Genomic DNA, 25,735 nt, shown 5'->3' on the forward strand with positions numbered 1-25,735 from the left:
ATTGGCAAGCTTCAGTAGCTTGAGGGCATAAAGTAGTCAAACAGGTTGGACCTGGAGAATTATTCTTGTGTGATCCAGGGTAGCATTTTTTAAAAATTTGTGCCTGTGTTGACTTTCTAATCCCTAGGTTTATTAGGAAGCCCACAAGAACACCACACTTATTGTTTGGGTCATAATGCTGTACCTCAGAAGGCAGATATTTTCCGCTCTCCCCAGCTCTCTCTCTTAGGAAGAAAAGCAACTTACTGCCATTGCACATGTGTTATTGTTCATGTCTCACTTTGAAGGCATTAAATATTTTTTGTTAACATGCTTTAACATGTTTATATTAAATCTTGATTTCTTTTTAAACCAAAGGGGGGAAAATACTTTTAAAACAAATAAAATCTAAATCTAATTAATAGTAAAACAACAAAATCCACTGCAAAATAAATTTCTATCCACCTCTGTCACTGGTGGATACATTTCATTAGCCATTATGCTAAATAGATATGTGTTAGATGCTGAAGAACCCCTGAGTGATACTTGGTTGATTGTTAGAAGGTGGCATTTTTTGTATCCTTTTTCCAGAATCAAGTGAATTTATTCATGGGCGCTTGTTAAATTTGGGGGCATTTGTAGGATCTGTGGTCCACGGATTTTCACTCCATCAGATTTTTGAAAAATATATTAGGAGTTGCTACTGTGGAGCTATGTAGAAGCTTCCGTTCTGCGAAGCTGAACATCACCTTTGCTTTGTGTTAAGAAACCAAAATATTAGCATTGCTTTTTGAAACTGCAATTTCATAGATCGTCCACAAGGTGGCACATTAATATAACTAATTGAGACAGCCAAAGTCTGAACCTGCACTCAGAATGTTTCAGAGAAGTATGTGTGTTTTGATTCCTGAAATTTTAGATGATGCATAAAAAGTAGATTCACATACCAGTTGGCAATTATTTGAATTTGCTCTCCTTTTTTTATGTCTGGCGATGTGTAGTTGAATCAAAAGCACTTCTAAATCTTAACTCCCCCGCAATCAAGTTAAGCCCCCATTTCTTTGCAAATTCACCACTTGAATAGTTACAGTTCATTTAATTGTCCTCCTGGGCAATTTGCTGCTCAGTGTTTTCAGGGAGGGCGGACCATCCTGCTTGGCCCCATTTTTCTATTCTCCTCTGCCCCTCCTGCTTCTTATCTTTCCCTCCTTCTGCTAAGACCAGCCTCTCAGTCTTGACTCTGGTAGGCAGCATGAGGAAAAAAAGAGGTGCCTTCATGTTTCCTGACCAAGGATCAGGGAGAGGAGAAAATGAGATGTGTCAACATCCTTCCATTCAACAAAGAACATGTCTGGTTTCCTGGGGGTTTAGAAATACAGTGGTACCTTGGTTTAAGTACTTAATTCGTTCTGGAGGTCTGTTCTTAACCTGAAACTGTTCTTAACCTGAAGCACCACTTTAGCTAATGGGGCTAATGCCATGCTGCCAGAGCACGATTTCTGTTCTCATCCTGAAGCAAAGTTCTTAACCTGAAGCACTATTTCTGGGTTAGCGGAGTCTGTAACCTGAAGCGTATGTAACCTGAGGTACCTGTAACTTCTGAGCTGTTTTGGCAGAAGGAAATTTTGAGCGTTTTCTTGTTTCTGGGGTTTAGAAATGTAGCTTCCCCTGTTTAATCCTATTGAGGTATCTCCTGCAGATAGTACCCCAAGATTCTCTATGGTATAAGAGAACATGTTGTTAGGCCGATACCGTGAACTCTGTTGTTTGTGCTAACATCAACGCACAAGGCTGCAAAACAGGCAGTTGCATCTGCAGTTGGTCTGCAGTTAAGACTTCGGTCTCAGGTGGGAAGTGAAAGGATTCAAATAGGAAAGAGAAAGAGAAATTGTATAAGTGCAGTCTCCAACAACGGGAAAGTTACATTGGCATTGGACCTTTGTGGCCCAATTTATTATGATGGATGGGTGTACAAGCACTTTCGTTTAAAAAATAGCAATGCCTTTGCACCCACTTGTTAACAGTAGGGAGAGAGATTATTTTGGGTATGGAGGTGTTTTGTTTTGCTGCTTTGGACAGAGCTGCATTTTACATACCACCTGATGCCAGTGTTCGTCTTAGTGGGAGCAGAGCACTCTGTGAGTTTGTATACAATACTGCTTTTTTCTTTTTTCCCTCCCGTTGTGAATCCCCTGCTTTACAAAATCCCCAGCTTTAAAAAAAGTAGCAGTGTGTAAACATTGTTCAAGTCCTCTTTTATTGTTCTTTTCAGCTTCTCTTTTCTGTTCAGTTAAGGATCCAATTGACTTTGTAATTTGCTCTTTATATTTTTGACTTCCTATATAGAAGCCTTGCAATACATAGAATGGTCACACCTTTCCATTTTGGTGCAAATGTTGAGGTTTTAGTGGCCCAGTTCTTGTTTAACTTCCATGTGTGATTTAGTGTGAACGCGCAAATGGGCATATTCTCAGAGAGGAGATTGTGTCTGCCTTTTTCCTATGGTTCTGCTGCCACCATGCTATTTTTTGAGGCCGTTAATAGGACAAACCTTACCTTCAGCTAAGTGAAACCATGACTTGGCTTACCTTATCATCGCAGTAGCAAGAGCAAACTCAGACACAATCTTGATGCATGCCGGGACAAAGATAAATAAATCTTAATTTCACATCTACTCTCATGGGATCTGAACTGGTGGTGACTGACCAGGAATGAGACCTTGGGGTTATAGTGGATAGCCTGATGCAGATGTTGACCCAGTGTTTAGCAGCTGCAAAAAAGGAGGCAAATTCCATGCTAGGGATCATTAGGAAAGGAATTGAAAATAAAACTGCCAATATAGTGCCATTATAGGGTGTGTCTGCATTTGGAATACTGTGTACTGGCCACCTCACTTCAAAAAGAGTATTGTGAAGTTGGGAAAAGTTCAGAATAGGGCAACCAGAATGACCAAGGAGATGGAGCCTCTCTCCCCTGTGGTTTGCTTAGTGTTACATGTGAACTGATCGTTGTGCAATTGCTGCTTTCTGTCTATTTCTTGATTGGTTTCTCTTTGGTTAAGCTGTTAATTAGTCATGCACGGTGAGCTCAAGTTGAGAAATTAATGGAATAGCTTTAGAGCAGTCAAATTAATGTTTTATGCAATCTTACTGTGATGATTAGACTAGAGAAAATCTTATTTTTTATTTCAGGAAGAGGTCTATTAAATATTCAGGTACTGTTAATTAAATCTGAGCTGTTGTAGAACTATTATTCTGTTTTCAAGTAACATGTTGGATGTGTTCTGCAGCTGTGTGAAATTGAAAAGTGACAAATTAAATATCTCTGTGTCTCGTAAAATATATTAAAACTATCCACTAGCAACTTTACTGTTGCTCGGCATAGAGGTTGCCGTACTAATGAGATATATAATTGTATGTGTAGGTGCACGGCCACATAATGATAGTGTTGGGAGCTGCCGAAATCGGCCCTCCATGTTCTGCTGGAAGATTAGCAGAATATCCCACTGTTTCATTTTGCCTTAATAGAGCAGGTTTTTTTTTTTTTTAGGGCAACAGAGAGCAGCAAATGTAGGGTCCCCCTTTCTCCCCTTTGCTATTCATCATCATCATCAAACCTTTATTGGCATGACATACACACACTCAGAATAAATAGGCCAGTGCGATCTCGTCGCCATTTCAACAGTACAGTCATTTGCCAAAGGGAAGAAGAGGCAAGCAATCTATTTTATCTCTGTGGGTCTCCAGCAAGGGCAGGATCCTGTAGCGACAAAAAAATCAAACAGAGGAACTTAGCTACTGTCTTGGTGAGCTCCTGGTCTCTCCCCTGTAATAAGAAGCGTATAACCTCTGTCCCTGGTTTCCATGTTGGAATACATAGATGGTCTAGAAATTGTTGGCGGAGATCATCATACATTTTACATTTAAGGGCCATGTGAGCTAGAGTTTCCACCAGCTGGGCATTACATGGGCAGATCCTATCTCCTTCTGCCATACCCGCAAACCTACCCCAAAGGAGGTTAGAAAGATTAGAATTGAACCTAGCCAGTGAAAAAGCCCTTCTTTTTTGTGGGTTAAACAAAAATTGTAAATAATTAAGGTTAAATTCCTGCGCCCAAGAGAGTCGAAAATAAAGAGGGGAACATGTTTTTCCCGCAGCTGAGATTAGTTCCTGGCGATCTGTGTCCCACAGCCTAGTTTTTAACATGGCCTTGGCCATTGGGAAAGCCGCAGCACCCAGAAGATCCTCTGAAAGCCCAAGTTGCCGTATCTTTGTGCAAAACAGTTGTAGCCCTGGGGAAGGGAAGGAGTCTGACAGAACTTCACTAAGTAAAGTATCTTTGTCCGCTGAAAAACAAATGTTTAGCCAGCATAAAAGAAAACTTGTCCAGGCAACTGTCTCTAGCTTATGTTGGCCTCCCTCTAAACACAGGGCTGTGTAAGGTACGCAGCGTGGGACAGCGAAAATCTTTTTTTTCCTTTGCTATTGGAAGGGGGGCAAGATTGGTTTGGACAACCTGTGGCTTAGGTGGTCGATGGTGCCACTTCAAGTTTCACTTGTTTGGTCTGGCAACCATTTAGAGAGTGTGAGAGAGACATTTGTCCCATGCCCTAGTGAAGTGGGGACACGTTGCTTCTGGGTCTGCCTCTGAGGAACCTCAACTGTCAGTGCTTGAACTTTGGAAGGCCTGAAGGGAAACCCGGTTTCCTCCAATGGCAGTGACAGATTTGCTCACAAACTAAGGAAGCTACATTTTAGGGCCTCAGATTGTGAGGCACCTCTTAATGCAGAACAGTTTAACTTTCAGGTTTTGCATAACTGGTTAAAAATGATAGAATATGCTGTGTGTGTGTGTGTGTGTGTGTGTGTATGTAACACTATGATACACGTGATACACTTTAGGGTTGTGATATGTCTTATGGTAATCTGGTCTTAACTTGCCAGTAGGTGTAGTGAAGGTTTACAAAATAACATTCTGCATTTTGAGAGAAAGGTAGTGACATCTCGCCAAGAGGAAGTGTCAAAAACTGTTTCTTTATTCAAAATATAAGAAAATACAGTTCCCATTTGCTGCATACCTAATCCTCTGTCCTAGTTTGTATTGCGAATATCCTTTGGAAGGCTAAATTGCGTTGGCGGTACATCACTGTCCAATGTATAACACTTTATTTGAACCTATTGTGTGTTTAAGGAGGAACTTAGAGAGCTCCGGGAACAACCAACTGATCCTCAGGCTCAGCAAGAATTAATTAACAGCATTGAAGAAGTCTATTTTTCCAGTGATTCCTTTGACATTGTTAAGTATGAGTTGGAGGTAAGAGAATTATTTTGATTAGAATGACAAAGATTTCTGACGTACACACACATGCTGGGCTTCATAGTACCGAATCTGCTTTTGTTTTTTGTTTTAATGTTAAAAATTAATTTATCTGTCCTTTTGTTGTTTTGGTAGAACGCCCCCAAAGCCCACTAACACCCATGGTGGTGATGCTGGGGGGGTGTTATCCCATTGCTCATTGGGCCTTTTAAATAATTCAGCAATTGTGTGATGTTTATATCAGGGGATTTAATTGGATTTTATTTATGCTTTACCTGCAGAAGCTGCCTCCTGTTCTTAGTCTTCAAGAACTGGAAGAATACAGAGACAAACTAAAGCAACAGCAAGCTGCTGTGAGTCAAAACTGCTTTCTCTCCCCTCCTCTCCAATCCCTTCAATGAGAGCCACATAAACTTCTCTCTTTTTTGTTGTTGTTAGAACTAAAAAAAATAATGCCACATATTTCGGTGCGGACCTGCAAATTTTAATTGAGGCAAGGGCCACTGTCTACCACTTTCTATCCAAGTTTAGCTGCTGTCTGGTCCTTAGCTTGTGCGCCAATCCTTGCTCTCTTTCCTCCTTCAGACACTTTTATATGTCTCTCCTTGCTTCAAGGGCAGCCTCTAGTAGCCCTGTGCGTTGGGAATTTCGTGGGGGAGAGCTATTGGTCTATATCATAGCATGGGACCGCCTTCTTCAACCTGGTGCCTTTCAGAGGTTCTTTGACTCCAACTCCCATAATTCCAGACCATTGGCCATGCTGAATGGGAGTTTGGAACTTGAAGAATATATGGTGCACACCAGGTTGAGAAACGTTGGCGTAGGCCCTGCATGCAGAAGGTTCCATAGTCAATCCCTGGCATACCCAGTTGAAAGAGACCTCAGATAACTGTAGCCTGTGGTATAAGGACTAGTGATCTTGCTTGGTATAAGACAGCTTTGTGTGTTTTTATCTTGAAGCAAAATCTAAAGTTCAGGGTGGGAGAAGGCAGACTCTGAATGTGTTGCACTTTGTTTCTATGGGGTTGGATCCAGACTTCTCAACGGTAGTGGTCCACATATGGGACATTCCTGTTGGAGAAATGGTGGCAGGGTAATGTGACTTTTGCTGATTTCCCATCCCACTTCCCATGCCCCCTAAACATCTGCTCTGGAAAGACGGGGGTCCCTTCATCTGGCACGTGGGGGCAACAGGGGAAAGGAGGAATCAGGCATTTGCCTCCACACTGCCTTTCCTCCATTGCGAACCTCCTTCCACAAAGGGCAGCAATCCTATCGTTCACAGAAGGGCAATCTCTGGATCCAGCTTCTGGTGTAGTATGAACAATTTCTTTTCACATGGTTCCTTAACTGGTCGGGGTGGGGAACCTTTTGGATGTTGCTGAACTACACATCCCATCAGCCCCAGCAAGCATGACCAATGGTGTGGGATGATGAGGTTTGTAGTTCATCAACATCTGGAGGGCCAGTCCGAACTAGCCAGTTCGGATTAGCTAGTTATTCTGCATGTCTTACAGGTTTGGGCTTGGCTTGCTTGGGTGGACTAGTTTTATGTTATTTAAGGCATCCATTGAATTGTGCAAGCATTGGGGGGGGCACACGCACACACATACACAGACACACACGGGGGGAGAGAGATTCCAGTTCTCTTGAGGCTTCACATTATAATCTGGATGGTATGGGCAAAATTGCAGATGTTAATGCTTTTTAAGGCAAAGAACCCAGTGTTGTGACTTGTGTGTCTCTTCTAGTACCACATATGATGGCTTAACTACGCTTATTTTGTTCCTTGCTGGCTGAGTACCAGGTGCACTCGCATTGCATTTACTGGAACTCAGAAGTAGTGGAAAGAGGAAAAAAGCATACAGCGCATTAAAAGAAAAGTAATGAATTAACATTGGTACACAAATAGTCATTGCTGCATTCCGTAAATTGCTTTTAGGATGGCATCTCTGCCACAAATGTGGATTTATTTAAATCTCTTTTATAGATGAATCATATATGATTATGTATTAATGACAAGGTAAAATGACTATATTAAGCTTCATTGTTGGATGTCTCTCAATTTTTATTCAAGAGTATCTTTCAATTTGAAATGGGGTGGGAGGTTAATTTAGATTCTGCTACTGGTTTCCAATGAGAGCCTGTAAGTTCTCATGTATTTGCTTTATATATGGCCATCATTTTTGGAGTGTTTATCATTTTTTACATGCAAATATTTTAATGTAGATATAATCTAATGCTGTGGAGGACTTACTGAAATTTTTTGAAGAGGTTCTAAGTGCTTCCTGTCAACCTGCTCTTTTAAAATAGTACCCTGCTTATATCTGCTGCTTCGTAACTTGAATGTTTTCTTTAAGGTATCTAAAAAAGTTGCAGACTTGATACTTGAAAAACAACCTTCATATGTCAAGGTAAATTAATGAAATCCACTGTGTGCTTGTTTATTATTTTTAAGTAAGAGGGGAGAGAGGAGAGTTCTGCTGCACTCAGGACCTGGCTGTGGTCTTCCTGTAGGCATACGGCTGCCACCATATGTGCCACCATATGTGAGACCAGGATGCTGCCCTGTGCTGGGCTATTAGCCTGATCCAGCAGCCCTATTTTCTTATTTTCCTGTCTCATGAACTTAATATATTATTTATAGTTTCTGAAAAAGCAAATGCTGAATTTTGTCATTTAGAGATTTCCAGTATGACCATAAAAATAAAAATGGATCCCAAACTGTGCAGTTTGAAATGTGATTTTATTTCCAAAATGACAAGTCTATAAATTGTAGAGCTTAACTCCATTGAGGTCATAATCTTTCAAAGCTTCAATGTGAGCCAAATGCTTTATGTGTGTGCAGAATTGTACTGTGAGTCATTTTGGTGCATACATGGACCTAAACCAAGGCATTATACCAATGAACAGCTCTTTACTTACTATGATGTTCAATTTTTATTTTAACTTTTTTTTTAAAAAAAAGAATGGACTGAATGTAAATTAAGAGTACATTTTGTAAGAGGGCATCTCCTTTTAAGCCAATTGCTTTGTATCCTTGGAGAAATAAATTGCTGCTTTTTTATTTCTGCAGGAGCTTGAACGAGTTACATCCTTACAGACTAGCCTCCAATTAGCTGCTGTTATTTGCACAAATGGAAGACGGTATAGTGCACCCTTTTACTGATGCTTGTTTTGCTTTACAAAATGAAAAATGTATCATTTTAAAGTAGTTTTCTAGCTGCCTTTTCTTTTGCTGCTACTTTCCTTTAGCTATATATTTCAGGTTTAGACAAAAATAGGCAATTTAAAACTTCACCTCTTGCGAATGTCTTTATTGGCTACATTTATTAGCTACAAGCTGGTAAACATTTTTGCAGGCTAGGAACTTCTGTGTGCTTACTTACAAGGCTGACTTTAGACATTGTGCCAGATCAAAGTTAATCGTCTTTAACCCTGTTTTGGTGTGATATCTGAATCAAGAGTTTGCCTCTGTTTGGATCCACTCCAATCTGGGTTCAGACCTAGGTACTGAATGGAAAGAGCCTTTGTTACCCTGATGGATGATATACCAGAGAATTCATGGGAGGGAATGTTAGTGTTCTCCGGGACATCTCAGTAGCTTTGATACCATTGTATGCTTCTGGGGTGGGTTTAGGGGGGCACTGTTTTATAGCAACTCTTCCTTCATAAATAGTTATTCTCAAAGGACAGTGTTAGGTGACGTTTCCTCCACCTGTGGCCATTGGACTGCCTTTGGAGACTTTTTGAAAATTGTGTTTAAAGCTGGTTCAGAACATGGTTTCCATCACCCTGATGGGATGGAGACATTCAGATTCTGTAACACACTTACTGGACCAGCTGCAGGTGCCTATCAGAACCCAATTTAAGGTGCTGCTTTGGGATCAAGCTATTTTGTTGACCATTAGCACCATACTAGTTGCCTACACATTGTGATCAGAAACAGATGCTCTCCTCATATTTCCACCTCCTAGATCAGTGAGATTAGTGGCCACAAGGCAGGGGATCTTTTGTGGTAGCCCCATTGCTTCGGATCTCTCAGCCAATTGATCTGTTCTGTTTTCCCATGCTTCAAGCCTTTCAGAGGCTTCCTCAAACTCGGCCCTCCAGACGTTTTTGGCCTACAACTCCCATGATCCCTAACTAGCAGGAGCAGTGGTCAGGGATGATGGGAATTGTAGCCTCAAAACATCTGGAGGGCCGAGTTTGAGGAAGCCTGCCCTAAAGACATACCTTTTCTGAGTAGCTGATTCATTATTGAGGTTTTATGGTCTGTATTGTGATTTGCCATTGGTATGGAAAGTGTGTTAATTGGCTGGCTGAGGATTTTTATTGGGTATTCTTTGTGTGGGGAGTGATTTGATGATATGTTGCAAGCCTCCTTGGATGGGCAGTGAGTGGAAAGGTGGCCGGGAATTAGTATAAATAAAGCAATATTTTGCAGAATATTGTTTGAAGGGTGTGTGAAGAGATTCCTTTGCCTTTGGGGCAGATGTGTGCGTGCATATGTGAGTGTTTTATAATTCTTTTCTCTGCATTGTTTATTAGTACTGGTCTTTGCTTTAGAACACACACTTAGCAGAGCATTGCCCATTTTTATACACAAGGCTTATTGTGTTCCATGAGAGTTACTCTTTCATTTTGAAAAAAAATATTATTTGACTTCTGCAGACATCTGAGCACAGCAAAAGAGGGTTTTACTCAAGCCAGCTTGGGCCTCCTTGCCAATCAACGAAAACGCCAGTTGCTGATGGGGCTGCTAAAATCTCTGAGAACGATAAAAACCCTGGTATGAGCAGAGTTTCATGTTTTTAACTCTAGAAATCATTTCTCTAGTGCGCTGTGCAGTAACCTCTCCCTCCTTTTAATTTCCAGCAACAAACTGATGTCCGCTTAAGTGAAATGTTGGAGGTAAGAATATAACTGGACTATAATTTAATTGTAATTAAAAGGAACATCTTTTTGTTCACATGCATTCTAACTGTATTAGGGGCTGCCATCTTGGCACATCTGTGGGTTATAACTCCCTTTGAAGAGCGAGGCCAGGCCTTGGCTGCTCTTGTATGCTCCTGTGTTGCATCGGCTGTGTTAATTGTAACACCTACTTTTAAGAAGAACCAATCACAGATTAGCCTTACGTGGGAAAGAGGTGAAATTGTTACTATTTTATAAATGTTCAGCAGCCTCCCAGGATGTGGACTTACCCTCCTGTGTCTGAAGGCCAGTAGTTTGTTTGTGCTTCGGTAATCAACACGGGTGGCGCTGTGGTTTAACCCACAGAGCCTAGGACTTGCTGATCAGAAGGTCGACGATTTGAATCCCTGCGACGGGGTGAGCTCCCGTTCCTTGGTCCCTGCTCCTGCCAACCTAGCAGTTCGAAAGCATGTCAAAGTGCAAGTAGATAAATAGGTACCGCTCCGGCGGGAAGGTAAACGGCGTTTCCGTGCACTGCTCTGGTTCGCCAGAAGCAGCTTAGTCCTGCTGGCCACATGACCCGGAAGCTGTACGCCGGCTCCCTCGGCCAATAAAGCAAGACGAGTGCTGCAACCCCAGTCGGTCACGACTGGACCTGATGGTCCCCTGACCTTTACTTTTAATCACCCACAGCAAGCCATAGAATTGTAGAGTTGGAAGAGACCCTGAGGGTAATCTAGTCCAGCTCCCTGCAGTTCAGGGACCTTTTTGCCCAACATGGGGCTCGAACCCATGACCTTCGAGATTAAGAGCCTCATGCTCTACCAACTGAGCTATACTGTTGGGTTGCAAAGAGTGGAAACATCAAGCACAGCTGTCTTGAGCAGATCAGAAAGCCTTATTTCAGGAAATGCAGTGCTCACAGGCTTTTTTCTTTAATAAACTTAGTGTCAGTGTTGTTGAGTTCTTATTCTACGTCTTATTTCCCACAGGAGGAGGATTACCCTGGGGCTATCCAGCTCTGCCTGGAATGCCAGAAAGCAGCTAGCACTTTCAAACACTACAGTTGCATCAGGTAACGCAACCGGCATCTTCCAGAGCTGATTTTTGTCCTTCAGGCACGCAGGGACAATGAAGGAGCGTGCGATTCTTTAGGGAACGGCTCGCAAATTATACTTTACTGGGCCCCAACACTGGAGATTAATTTTCCATCTTGAAAAAACAAGTTTTGGTGTGTGTATGTGGTGTTTGTTTCTAAAAGGCCTGTAAAGTGCAATTAACTTTCTGTATAATTTCCTGACTTGCTGCACATAGCGGCTGCTCATAATGAAAGCGCCACATGGCTGAACGGTTTTGCAAGGTAGCACTTTCTTTTTAACGTGAACTGATTGCCACTGAAGGCTAAAAAGTGGTGCTGTATAGTGTGTTCATTTTGGTATCTGTGTACAGCTGCAATCCCAAACACATATAATCTGGATGCAGTTGGATTTGCATCTGAAGCTGCATACACACCGTAAATTTAAAACACATTTAAAGCAATGGATTCAGTTCAGGATCCAGATTTAGTACTGATCGTGTGTGTGTGTGTGTGCACGCATATGCGTGTACCACCCCTAGAATCTAACAAATTACACTATCTCTTTCCAAATCTTAGTACTTTTTGGTTTCTAAGAATCCCCGGGCTTTCCAGTAGAAAGTTGCTGATCTGTTGGCTGTGCATATGGCCACCTCTTAATCTATCATAATTAAATTTTGCATGATGATTCCTAAGATCAAGGAGCAGGGAAGTGCTGGGAGGTGGCAGTGCTTAGAAGTGCTGTTTCCCAGCTTCCTAGGTGTTCTGATTGCTTGTGCTGGATAGAATGTTTTTGGAGCCACCACAAAATGTTAGGGCTCAGCGTTGGTATGAGAGAGCGGCAAACGTTCATCCAAGTGGCAAGAGGTGGGCATAGTCTGGGCAACAATTGTGCAGGTGTGCCAAATGCTTCTTGCATATTTACAAATAAGAATTCTTAGCCAATTGCCTTGGCACACCATTAATCTTTTGTACCTCTGTGTACATGTGTCTATGTATTTAACAATGGGCTAGACTCTTGTAATTGAAATAAATGCACAGCAGCCTTATTAATCTTGCAGGCATTCAAATGCGTAAAACTATACATCATTGATGGGTTTGCTAGTGGCATTTGTATATTGATGCTGCTTAATTATTGAACAGGTGTTCTGTTTCATTGCATTGTACTTCAGGTTAGCGGGCAAAATGAAAAATATTGGCAGAGTCAAAAGTACAAGTCAGTCCACTGAGAAAAGCCCCAGTTTAGCTAATTAAGTGGAGAAGAGAGGCCAGAATCCTGCCCCTTCCAGTTGCTTGTCTGGCCCAACTGCCAGTCAGGCTGTAGGACTCCTTTTGCAGCGTCTGGTCACTGATGGAAAGGGGGAACGAGGCCCTTAAGCTCTGGCCTTCTCTCATCCATCTATATTTTATATTTCTTTCTTATGGAGCAATCTAAACTTCTCCCTCCCAGTCTACTGGGGCTTTACAGATCTACAGCACTTCCACACAGGTGGGGTGAAGGAAGCAGATCACAGTGCTGTGATCAGGCCTGAATTGGGCTTGATGCCATCACAGAATCCAATGAATCTTGGGCCACCTCAGTCCCACCCCATGAAAGCCCTGTTTGGGAGATTTCTCCTGGAAGAGTATCACGTTGACAGCACTTTCGGCCATCCATTAGACAGGAGAAGGGGGCGCTCCCTGCTGGCAGAGTGACGCTGCTGCTACTTTGCAGGTAGTAGCAGATGGATGCCTCTGCCCGGCCCAATCCTGCTCTGCCGGCCGCATTTTTCAATAGGTTTTCTATTGCAAAAATGAGAAAAGCAGAATATAAGAATAAATAAAAAAATGAAATCAGTTGAGTTAAACAATATTATTATAAATATGTTGTCTTGGACATGTCTCTCGAAGTGTATTGTAATTTATTTATTTTTCAAGTAAATTCTGAAATCAGATATATCCATAATTGGAGTTTCTTTAATATTCTTGATTGTACTTTTTGCTGCTTTTTCCGTGCTGGCATGATATTGCTCCCTTTTGTTTCATGCCAGATTAAGGCAGGCAAGGATACAAACAGGGCCCTCTTAACATGCCTTAATTAATTGGCTGAATAAAATGAATGCCACGAATTAACGTGTTGGCACAGCTAATTGCGTCTTTGAAAGATCAAATTGTTATGCCCAGGGATTGCTATATTTCATTTTGTCGCGCGTTATGGATTTGAGCTGTGCGCCATGGAATACTGTCAATTTGCTCTTGATATGAACAAAGCGAATTTAAGGTATATCACTCCCCTTCGCTATAATACACAATGCACCAAAGAAACAAATTGTCTGGAAAATAATCAGCTCTAGATGGAAGGAATTATTCTCACAGGATCTATATGTGAAAAGCCTGGTGTGGAAAAGAGTGGCAAAAACAAAAGGAGGCTTGTAAAATAAGCTTTCTTTTCTTTTGTTCCTCCTCCTGACTATATTTTCCCCACTATCAGAGATGGATCAAGTATTTTTTTTAAAAAATTTTTTTTGGATTGTATATATTTTGTATCCGAAATGGATACTGCGTTCTGGTTGTACTGTACCAGAAGCAGAGGAAATGAATGTGTCTCCTGTGGCTTTCACCATGCCTGCACCCAGCAAATACTCAGATATGTGTCCTGCAGTCCTCTGTGATGGCGCAGGGTGCCTTTCCCTTAGTGGGGTGGGGGATGCGCCAGCCATAGTCAGTGGCAGCATGCAGCAACACTCATAGACTATTTCTGGCATGGTTTGTATCCTGTATGAATTCAAGGCCCAACCCAGCCTTTCAGGAAGTTACAGGGCCATAAAGGTAAAGGTAAAGGGACCCCTGACCATTAGGTCCAGCCGTGACCGACTCTGGGGTTGCGGCTCTCATCTCGTTTTATTGGCCGAGGGAGCTGGCGTACAGCTTCCGGGTTGTGGCCAGCATGACTAAGCCGCTTCTGGCGAACCAGAGCAGCACACGGAGACGCCGTTTACCTTCCCGCTGGAGCGGTACCTGTTTATCTACTTGCACTTTGACATGCTTTCGAACTGCTAGGTTGGCAGGAGCAGGGACCGAGCAACAGGAGCTCACCCCGTCGCAGGGATTCGAACCACCGACCTTCTGATCGGCAAGCCCTAGGCTCTGAGGTTTAACCCACAGGCCCACCCGCGTCCTTTACAGGGCCATAGTAGGGAAGAAAACCTAACTCTCAGAGCTCCATCTGCTTACCTTTCAAAGGTGCCTCTTTTCCCTCTGGTGCGCCAACATTGCTTGAAGGTTTTTGCATTCCAGTACCATTCCTCCCTGGAGCATGAGAACTAAGACCTCCTCTGACAGTAGTGCTGCGCCATAGGCAGAAGAAGTGCCTTTGTAAGGTAAAGCATATAAGACTACGGAAGATCCAAGTCTCATCAGAGGGAAAAGAGGTGTCTGATTTTGCCAGGAGCTGGCACCAAACATGGTGCCCATAGGCTGCGGGTTCACCACCTAGAGCAGAGCTTTCCAAACTGTGTGCCACGACATGTTAAGTGTGTTGGCTGCAGCGTGTAGATGTGTCATGCGAATGCTCTCCATGCTCCTCCTTGGGCTGGAACAAGGTTAGTTTAACCTCTGGTTTGCTAGTAAAACTGAGTTACTGTGTCATGAAATGATGCAAGTCTAAAAAGTGTGTCACCAACGTGAACTGTTTGGAAAGCTCTGAGCTCGAGGATAAGGCTCTTTTCTACCCTCCAGTGTTGGAGGCATCATACCTCTGAATATCAGTTGCTGGCAATCACAAGTGAAGAGAACTCAGGTATCATAGGTGCCTGGTTGGTTGGCTGCTGTGAGAATTGGATGCTTGGCTAGAGGGGCCTTTGGCCTCATCCAGCAAGGTTCTTCTTACTATGCAGTATTGATATACATAGCACATTAGGGTGCTGCTTTAAAACGTTTCTTTGGGGGTGGGTTGTCTTGCAAAATATTGAATGACCATTCAGGATTTCTTGTTGTACCTTTACTCATTAATTCATGCATGCATGCATGTAACAAATTAACCAAAAAGTGCAATGTACAGAGCACAAGTATTAAAATTCAGCATGCACGCTTTAAAAAGACATCCATACTTTGGTTGCTTTTACTGTTTAAACCACCTATAAAATACACGGTGCTCATTAACCGCAAGGCATCATTTCAGTGCATGTGGCTTAGCTGTGTTGCAAAATTAAGCTGTTTTGCAATGCCTTCCTTAGCGCATCATTGTGATCATGAAGCTTAAAGGGGGGGGGATAAATAACTGGGTTTGATAATAATACTTTTATTATTTCCTTTCCCTGATTTAGTTTTGTCATGCAATGCAAGACTAGATGTGAGGAAAATTGCAACCTGGAAATCCATCAGCTTTTGGTAGATTTCTGTGCAGGGTCTGAGCAAATGTCAAAATTTTGTCACAGAATGAAAGATTCTAAGATTCAGAGAGGTTTCTTGGGGGTTGCATGGGACACACAGTAGGCTTTTCCATTTGGAACAGTTTCATGTGTTTTATAATTGCAATAGCTTTATTTGTTTCTAAAGCTGCATGTTTTATTATTATAAGTAGTTCTGGGACCATAAGGTGAAGGGAGGGTAAGAAATCTTATATAAAAATAAATAAGCTGCGCACTTGAGCATGGACACTTCTGTGTCTAATGGCCTACAGAGATGATTTGAGGATAATAGATCTCTTTTAGAGATGTGGTTTTGGCGTGTGGTGGGGTGTGTGTCTCTTCAGTCATCTTACAGCATTGCTGGCAGAAACTCTATTCTATAAAAGATCTGCCCAATTGCACTGATGTACCACAACATTCATCACAGCCCGAAACACTTGTATAACTTGTTGGCTTAGTTCTAAATGATCTAATGTTGGACTTTATTGTTTCGCAGTGAATTGAATTCAAAACTACAGGACACTTTGGAGCAAATTGAGGTGAGAATGCAGTCTATTGATTTTTTTTGAATACCTTGGCTAAGGGGCCCTTCATCTGTTCAGATGATTATATTGCATTTTGCTTTCTTATGATACATGAATGTCTCCATATAAATCATATATTTTCAATCTGTATAGCTATTTCATTTTACTGAATATTCATGACTTGACATTTTAGGAGCAGTTAGATGTCGCGCTTTCTAAAATCTGCAAGAACTTTGACATCAGCCACTATACCAAGGTGCAGCAGGCTTACAGACTACTTGGGAAAACGCAGGTGAGCATTTCCTGTTTGTTGTTACATCTTGCTTAGGAAGCAGGCTGGCTTGTCTTAATCATGTGAGCTATCTGCTTTGGTGGCGAAAAGTGCTTATAACATGAAAACAACCAAAATGTTCAAATACATTCTCTGCAAACTCAGTACTATCTAACAGATTATAGGCAGGTTGCTTCTGTCAATAGACACTAGTGATGGAATACATACAGACCCTGGGAGTAAATAAAATAAAAGCACAAGTGAAAGAAAATCAGTTCTTAGTAAATGATTACTCCCTTAGTGCGCTCATCCCTGGTTTGTTCTGCAGTTGAACCACCCAAGATGGATGCCTTGCACATGCACATATCTGCTGTTAAGTGTAGCTAGCATTGCATCCAGTGTCCCCTAGTTGGAAATATACAGTGGTGCCCCGCAAGACGAACGCCTCGCAAGACGAAAAACCCGCTAGACGAAAGGGTTTTCCGTTTTGGAGGCGCTTCGCAAAACGAATTTCCCTATGGGCTTGCTTCGCAAGACGAAAATGTCTTGCGAGTTCCTGCGGGGTTTTTCCCCTCCCCCCCCTTTTCCTAAGCCCTAAGCCGCTTATCAGCTGATCCGCTAAAAGCCGCTAAACCGCTAATAGTGCTAATCCGCTAAGCTGTCAATGGGCTTGCTTCGCAAGACGAGAAAACCGCTATACGAAGAGCCTCACGGAACGGATTAATTTCGTCTTGCGAGGCACCACTGTAAATGTTTATGGCACAGGCTCACTAGTTCTCTGGCTGGCAGACAGAATATATCTGGGCAAGAATGCTCAGGGTGTCTTGTGTTGGCAACCAAGCCTGGCTGGCTTTTGCTCAGTGGCAGGTTTGCCAATCACCTACTGCACATTTATTCTTTTCCTTCACTCCGTTTCTTGGGTCTGCTTTCCTTAAAGGACCTCTCCATTTGTTGAACCCTGTTTTGGGGGAAAATATGATAATTGTGTGTTTGACTAGACCACAAGAGGATTTACTGTTCTCTAGTTTCACATTTGCAATAATCTTTTATAGTCCATTCATTTCCTTATCTACGGCTCATCTGATTTCCAGCTGCATTATTAAGCCTTGGGTGTTTTCTTTTGTAAGGCTTATAGGCCCGTGCCTCGCACATACAAACAGCCCACTAAAGGGTACTTTTCAAAATTACACCTGCTCGGCTGCTTCCAGGTCCAGCGTTACTCCTTCTCTTTACATTTTGCTTCAGCAGAGGCTCTTTGTTATTTATTTATTTATTATTTCGTTGGTTCTTGGGGTAAGAGGAAGAGAAGATTTATATCTCCACCTATCCATAATAAAATTTGCAATAAGCAAAAACAAACTCACAACTAAAATTTTGCCCTGGCTCTGGTTAAAACCACACTAAGTCACAATAATCCAAAACGCTATTAAAATCCTGGCAGAATAAAAAAGATACTCACCTGATGCCAAAAAGGTGGCAAGAAGGTGGCAGGCCAGCCTCTCTGCAGAGAGAGTTTCTTGATCTGGTGGTGCCACCACTAGAAAGGCCCTCCTCCTCTCCTTTGTAGTCTCACTTTGCTTAGTGGGGACACCCATGCCAGAACCTCTGTTGATAAGATTTAGGTAGACATGTGGGGGGGGGTGAACTTTCTTTTAATTAGGTCCCAAACCATTTAAAGCCAGCAATTTAAACAGGCCTTGGGAGATTACTGGGGGCCAGTGCAGCTGGTAAAGCGTTGCTCAGTCCCGGTTAATAGTCTTTTGGCTCTGTTTCAAACCAGCCACAGTTTCTGAGCCATTTTTAAAGGCAATCCTACATATAATACAATGCAATAGCCTAAAAGTTACTAGAGTATGGGCAAATGTGTCTAAGTTATCTCCAACCAAGTACAGTGGTGCCCTGCAAGACGAATGCCTCGCAAGACGAAAAACCTGCTAGACGAAAGGGTTTTCCGTTTTGGAGGCGCTTCGCAAAACGAATTTCCCTATGGGCTTGCTTCGCAAGACGAAATGTCTTGCGAGTTTTTCCGACTTCTTTCCCTTCCCCCCCCTTTTTCTAAGCCGCTAAGCCGCTTATCCGCTAAGCCGCTAAAAGCCGCAAAACCGCTAATAGCGCTAATCCGATAAGCCGTCAATGGGCTTGCTTCGCAAGACGAAAAAACCGCTAGACGAAGAGAATCGCGGAATGGATTCTTTTCGTCTTGCGAGGCACCACTGTACAGTGTTACCTCGGGTTACATACACTTCAGGTTACAGACTCTGCTAACCCAGAAATAGTACCTCGGGTTAAGAACTTTGGTTCAGGATGAGAACAGAAATCATGCTCCGGCGGCACGGCAGCAACAGGAGGCCCCATTAGCTAAAGTGGTGCTTCAGGTTAAAAACCGTTTCAGGTTAAGAATGGACCTCTGGAACGAATTAAGTACTTAACCCAAGGTACCACTGTATGGTCATTGCTGGCTTATCACCTGAAGCTGAAAAAGCCACTAAGTGCCACGGAAGCTGCTTGAGTGTCTGAAGGCTGTTGCCTAGAATGACAGTCTGTGACTTAAGGAACAGGAACATGGAACTGGCTTTCCATTATGCATTAATGACTCTCCCCATCCTTTCTCTCCAGACAGCCATGGACCAACTGCACATGCACTTTACTCAAGCCATTCACAACACTGTATTCCAAGTTGTTCTTGGTTACGTAGAGCTGTGTGCGGGAAACACAGACACCAAGTTTCAGAAGCTTCAGTACAAGGACCTGTGCATGGTACGTAGTCGTATAAAGGCTTGGGACATTTTGTGTTTGCATGTATAGCCCACATTTGAAGAAAAAAAATGGCAAGGAATTTCTAGCAACTGATACTCAGAAGCATATTGTCTCTCACCATGAAGGTAGAACATAGTCATCAGGATTAGTAGCCAATGGGAGCGTTTTAAATGCTTCGTTGTAGTGGGAGATTTGGTGGGGGTGGGGATCATGGCTGGAAGGGAAGTGTTAACCCTTCCTTTCCTGTGCACTGACCCACCCTGGAAATGGCCCTTCTGCACAGCAGTTAGTTGGGGGGAAAAGTCAATGGGAGCTTTTAAGCTTTTAAGAAAGCCTAATGGATGAGTGGGGGAGGGACCCCCTGGGGGCAGTGGGTGGGGAGATTTTATCAAATACTTTTTTTCTCTAGACTTAGGTAGCTCTGCTGCATGAATGCATCTCATCCATTAAAAACTGTGTGAGAAGAATATTGTGGTGTGAATTCACTCTTAGCAGCCTTTCCGTGAAAAGAATGGTTTATATACCAAATCAGCATCCTAGCTTATTTTGGACACTTCAAAATAATTCTTTCTTTCACTGAAGTGTTTAAAATGTTGCGCCTCCTTAATTTATTTCGCTTTATTGGCAGGACTGGAAGAACACTTCAAGTTTTGGAGTGCCAAAAACCATGGCGTTTTTAGATCAATGGTGTATTTAAAGCCCTGTTAATTGTTATGTACAATCTCTTGGCAAATTGGAAGTATTCTTGAATGCGTTTAGGCTCTTCTGCCTCTTAACCAATACAAAATTAACTAATACTTTAAACTAAATTATTGGCATGTGCACTTGCCCATTTCATTTGTTACTGAAAGCGAACAGTTTTTTGTTTTATTTGCAGTCCATGGAGCATTCCACAGCTTGAAAGGGGGAAAGTATGTGTGTGTATGTGTGTGTTTAAAAAAATCTAGGGAATAGGGTGGTTTCCCTCATTCTGTATTATTCTTTTCATTGTGTGTGACATCTACTACTACTACTACTAATAATAATAATATAATAATAGTAATAATAATAATAATTTATTTATACCCCACCCATCTGGCTGAGTCTCCCCAGCCACTCTGGGCGGCTCCCAATCAAATGTTAAAAACAGTACAGCATTTAAAAACAGTACAGCATATATGCCATATTGTACAGATGTTGTATGTGTGTATTTGTCATATTCCTTCTGCATACAAATGCTGCATTTGACAAAACTTAGAATGAAGAAAAACATCACAGATCTTGCTTGTATGTTCCTTAGCACATCACGTCAGACAGTTACATTCCTTGCCTTGCTGACCTCTGCAAAGCCCTGTGGGAGGTCATGCTCAGTTACTACCGAACCATGGAGTGGCATGAAAAATACGATCATGGTGAACCTCCTTCGTCTTCTGGTAGGAACTGGTTATGCTATCTGAATGTATTATCTGAATTAAATATGTATTTTGAGTTAGTTTCAGAATGTGAAAAATGTAGTCGGGGCTGTATGAACAATAGGACAAAAGCTCTTTCAATATTCATCAGGGAAACAGTAAGATTTGGAACAGGGAACCTGTATAAAATGCTATTTATGATTTTTTTTGTAAAAGAAAATTGTTAGGCACAGTTGATGTCCTTCTCTCTCTCTCTCAACCTACTATTTCAGGAGCTTGACGGATTTTGCAGTTGTTACCTAATGAAGCATTATAATAGTGAATATCTAGCCTGTGTGAACTCTCCGAAACTGAAATCCTAAACAAACTTTTTAGCGAGTAATCCTCCTTGAGAAAATGAGAATTACTTCTGAACAGTGCTATTTTTCTAGAAAAAGAGTTGCCGGAACTCACCACGAACACCTTCCTTGTTCTTTTAGAATGGCAATGGTGCCTACCTGAGAGGAACTGAGTTCCAGTGAGTTCCGGTGAGTTCCGGTTGAAAAAAAGCCCTGCTTCTGAGTAAGCACACAAAAGGATTGTGCGGCACACCTTATTAGAGCATTATTGTTATTATTACTACTTTTTATGCCTTTGCTATGGAGGAACCATGTGTTGGGGTGGGTGGGACATTGTGTGTGTGTGGTGCATGTTGAGTTGGCCTGCTATCATTGCCTCACTTCCCAGATCAGCCAGTCTTGGTTAATGCCCTTCATTTTAGGTCAGTGTGGTGGCATTGTCCGCCACATTATGGGATTTGGGGTGTGGGCTTGCTATTATTGTCATGGAGTGTGAAGTGAGCCTAAAGGATGTGAAATTTTGTCTCACATTAAAATAAAGCGCGTGCACACACAGTGAATCCCTCTTCCTTGTCAGCTTACATGTAAAACACTTATTATTATATATTATAATATATAATATATTATAATATATAATATATTATAATATATAATATATTATAATATATTATATATTATAATATATTATATATTATAATATATAATAATATATAATATTATATTATTATTATTATTATTATTATTATTATTATTATTATTATTATTTTCCAGATGGAAGCAACGTCATGGGTGCTGAGGAGACCAATTTTGACCGCAGCTACGTGAAAAAGAAATTGGAACATGGACTTTCGCGAATATGGCAGGTTCGTTTTAAATTGGCAAAATGCTTTCCACCCCCCAGCAAATGCTCGTTTTTGAAAAACATTAATTGGACTTTTAGGAAAGAGTGTAAAAAAACCCCATTATCTCTGGTTGTTCATAGCATCAGAGAAAAATAGGTTCGTTTCTGTCGCATAGTTTCATGTTCTTAAAATTGAGTTTAAAGAGCATGAAATGATGAAGGCGTCAATTTCTCTTGAATGGACAGTAGATAGAACATTCTTTGGGAAAGAATGTTTCTCTTGTTGATTCCAGGTACTCCATTTCCCACGGCCTCCCTCTGGTTTTCTGTTTCCCCCACCCCAAACAGTACCTCTCCAAACCTTAGGATTCCCCAAGCCTCATGACACCTCCCCTCTTGTTCATGGATGTTTTGCCTTATAAAATGTAATGGTAGCAATGTGATTGCAAAACCGGTTAGATGCAGACTATATTATATATGGAGGCTGCAAGTTCTTCACAAATTAGAAGTAACTTTGAATAAACAACTTTAATCCACTCCTCAAGTGTTGGTTATTTGATTTGTTTAGATCCAGGACTGAGTATCCCTCGAAAGGTTTCAGCCATTTATCATAGGTAGCAAATACATCAAATGCTATGAAGGCATCTGCTTCATCATAAAGTTGGAAGAGAGCTCAAGGACCATCCTAACCAGTAGGTGGCTGTCCAGCCTTCTAAGGCAATCTGCTCCACTGTTGAACAGTGCATAGTGTCAGGAAGTTGTGCCAAACATTTCGTCTAAATCCCTTTTCTTATCTTTTGAACCTGTGGGGTTTGGGCCTATTGCTCTGGAGCAGCAGAAACAAATTTGCGCTGTCATCTATGTGGCAACTCTTCAGATCCTTGAAGACGGCTATCATATTGCCTCTTAACCATATCTTCTGTAGGCTAAGCATACCCAATTTCAATACGTTTGCTTTTCTGCAGGATGTCCAGCTGAAAGTGAAGACCTATTTGCTTGGCACAGACATGTCTAACTTCAAATACGATGACTTCATCTTCGTCCTAGATATTGTCAGCAGGTATTTTCAGGCACCATTTGTTCTGATAAAGAGACAAAGTGGAAGTTAACACAATAAAGCTTTTTGTGTGTGCATTGAATTCTAAGAGTTTTTTTCAAATATTGTTTGGTTGCGGCAGGCAGAATAAGTCATAGCATGGCTGTTTCTTCACTTCTGTGCTATTTAAAATTGCTTCACTGATTAACTGGACTGATTTTTCCAAAATCTGAGTCATTCTTGGTGTACTTTAAACCAGCCTTGCTGGGGCTGATTGCAGTTCTAGTCCAAAAGCCTCTGGCGGGCGCTAGGTTAGGAAATGCCGAAATAAACTTACGTACATTGCTTTACTTTGAGGAAACTGCATCTGCTTTATGTTCCAAATATTCTGATTTAAATCAGACCACTATGTTTTAGGAGAATCAAATGCCTTAATGTGCATCAGAGCAATCTTAGTGTCTACTAGCCTTAGGTCTCATCTGCACCAGACCAGTAGGAGTCTTACCTGCATGTCTTTCTTTGAGGATCCTTCACCATTTTATGTTTAATCTGCTGCGAAAATTGTAGAAGTTCCTTGACTGAAATATAGCTTCCAGAGTTGAAGGAATGAGGGTTGCTTTTATACAGACAGATGGCCCACAGTATGAAAAGAGGATGCAGGCCGTTCTATGTGGGCTTCTCTTTCAACAGTGCCTATCTGAAGCCTAACCTGTAGTTGAAATGAATACTCTAATTCTTGACTTGAATGTATAATCAGAAAATCCTCTTCCATAGGCTGATGCAGGTTGGTGAAGAGTTTTGTGGCAGCAAGTCAGAGGTTTTGCAAGAATCCATTAGAAAACAAAGTGTGAATTATTTCAAGAACTATCACAGGTAAGAGCTACAAGAGTAGGCTAGTTGTTGTAGGAGGTCGATGTCCCTTTCAAGTTTTCAAGTCGTTAAGTGCAGACCATAAATGCAAAACGTTTTATGTTTGCAAAATGAATGCTCTGTATAAAATGTTTAAATTTTATCAATGTTCTTTCTGAAAACTTTATTTTACAAGGTGCATAGTACAGTAAGCCTGCAACTTAAGTGGGGGCTTGCGTTCCATTGATCGTGCCTAAAGCCAAGATCATGTATAGTCAAAATGCATTGGGCTCATCTGTCTGTCTATCATCTATCTATCATCTATCTGTCATCTATCTATCTATCTATATCTATCTATCTATCATCTATCTATCTATCTATCTATCTATCTATCTATATCTATCTATCTATCTATCTATCTATCTATCTATCATCTATCTATCTATCTATCATCTATCTATCATCTATCTATCTATCATCTATCTATCTATCTATCTATCTATCTATCATCTATCTATCTATCTATCTATCTATCATCTATCTATATTTGCCACACACATAAAGCTGAATGCACACAAGTTAAATGTGTGCAAGTTGCAGGCTTACTGTAGTTTACTTCAATGCATTGGTGTTATGGGGACATATTTTCAGTAACATTTCCCGTAAATTCCAGTCTCGTGCCTGGTTCCCAGCTACTGTTTTCACTACATAGAAGCAAGGTTAGATTTGCCACAGGGACGGAGGAAGATGCCTTATACCAGGGCAGGCTGTTTGACCACCTGTGCACCTGTGTTGTCTAATCCAACTTGCAGGAGCACATCAGGGTCTCAGGTGGAGGTCTTCCATGTCACCTGCTCTTTGATGGGGAACCTTTGGCCCTCCAGATGTTGCTGACTGGAAACAGTTCCCATCAGCCCAAGCCACCATGGCCAGTGGCCAGGAATGATGAGAATGGTACTTCAGCAACTCCAGAGGGCCACAGGTTTCCTACACCTACAACTGGAGATGACTGAGACTCAACTGGGGACTTTCTTCATTTGGTCTGCCATTTGAGCTATTGTCTATTGCAGGGAGAGCTAGCACTGTGCCCTCCAGGTGTCCATGGACTCCTAGCTCACATAATCTCTTGACTGTTGCCCATGTCGGCTGGGGCTGATGGGAACTGAAGTCCAACAACATCTGGAGGGCACCACATTGTGTACCCTGGTCTACTTTAAATATGTCGCTGCTTAAGTCTCTAAATGCTTGCTTCAGAGAATACTGCCTTGTATTTTCAAACACATAACAGAAAATATAGGGAGAATATTGTGACTGTTGAATATACAGGGTTTGGCAATTGCTGCCAAAAGGTAATTTTAAAATATTTATCATTGTTTTTGCATAGGCTATTGAGGAAGAAACTTGATCCATTTCAGTGCTTTTACCTACTGGGTAATAATTTGGACTGACGGTGATTGTTGCGTACTGATGTTGAATGGGTGCTGTAGAGATTTGATTGGCTAATGTTGTCTACAAAGCCCTTTGAAGATGTAGCAATTTCCATTGGACTGTAAAAATATTTTATGTGTATTAGAGCCTGAATCACCTAAAGCTTTCAGGAATTTTAGGCTTTTGACTTCAAGTGGATACGGCTCTTACTCCTCATTGTGTGCTTTAATTAAGAACTGTTAGATACTTTTGTAGATGCATTAGTTCATAAGAGCTACCCAGCTGGTAGCTCTTTAAAGAGCATTGTCTTTGATTTGTTCATCTTGACATATGTAGACAGGTGAGCTATAGATACAGTGATGCCATCAAAAAGCTGTAATATAGAGATGCCATTAAGAACATTGATTTATATAACCTATGATATAGACTGAATGTATTAAGCAATTTTATTGGGAGGTAGCATTATTTTTGAGAATAAGTGTTTGAGTGCTGGGGGTGATAATTGACAACCTTACTCATAAAGGACCTTTCAGGTAAGAGTGGCTCAGGGATTCAGAAGGAAGGAACTGGTAGATTTGCCTCTGCGATTTGGGAACTCAAGTAATACATGCCTTTTGGAAACAG

The 25,735-nt window shown here is 41.6% G+C and overlaps 1 protein-coding gene across 1 annotated transcript in view; it reads left to right on the forward strand.

The window, feature by feature from the left end:
- The window catches only part of VPS50 (VPS50 subunit of EARP/GARPII complex), an 83,661-nt gene that overhangs the window by 9,886 nt on the left and 48,040 nt on the right, over positions 1 to 25,735 (forward strand). The window contains exons 3-16 of the mRNA XM_079948437.1: positions 5,171 to 5,293; positions 5,578 to 5,649; positions 7,657 to 7,710; positions 8,373 to 8,443; positions 9,971 to 10,088; positions 10,175 to 10,210; positions 11,206 to 11,288; positions 16,173 to 16,215; positions 16,394 to 16,492; positions 19,088 to 19,228; positions 20,508 to 20,640; positions 21,729 to 21,820; positions 22,764 to 22,858; positions 23,609 to 23,707. Coding sequence (XP_079804563.1) covers positions 5,171 to 5,293; positions 5,578 to 5,649; positions 7,657 to 7,710; positions 8,373 to 8,443; positions 9,971 to 10,088; positions 10,175 to 10,210; positions 11,206 to 11,288; positions 16,173 to 16,215; positions 16,394 to 16,492; positions 19,088 to 19,228; positions 20,508 to 20,640; positions 21,729 to 21,820; positions 22,764 to 22,858; positions 23,609 to 23,707 — 1,259 coding nt within the window. The remainder of the gene's footprint in view (positions 1 to 5,170; positions 5,294 to 5,577; positions 5,650 to 7,656; positions 7,711 to 8,372; positions 8,444 to 9,970; positions 10,089 to 10,174; positions 10,211 to 11,205; positions 11,289 to 16,172; positions 16,216 to 16,393; positions 16,493 to 19,087; positions 19,229 to 20,507; positions 20,641 to 21,728; positions 21,821 to 22,763; positions 22,859 to 23,608; positions 23,708 to 25,735) is intronic.

Source organism: Podarcis cretensis, assembly GCF_951804945.1.
Source record: "Podarcis cretensis genome assembly, chromosome: 12".
In the NCBI taxonomy this organism is placed as follows: Eukaryota; Metazoa; Chordata; class Lepidosauria; order Squamata; family Lacertidae; genus Podarcis; species Podarcis cretensis.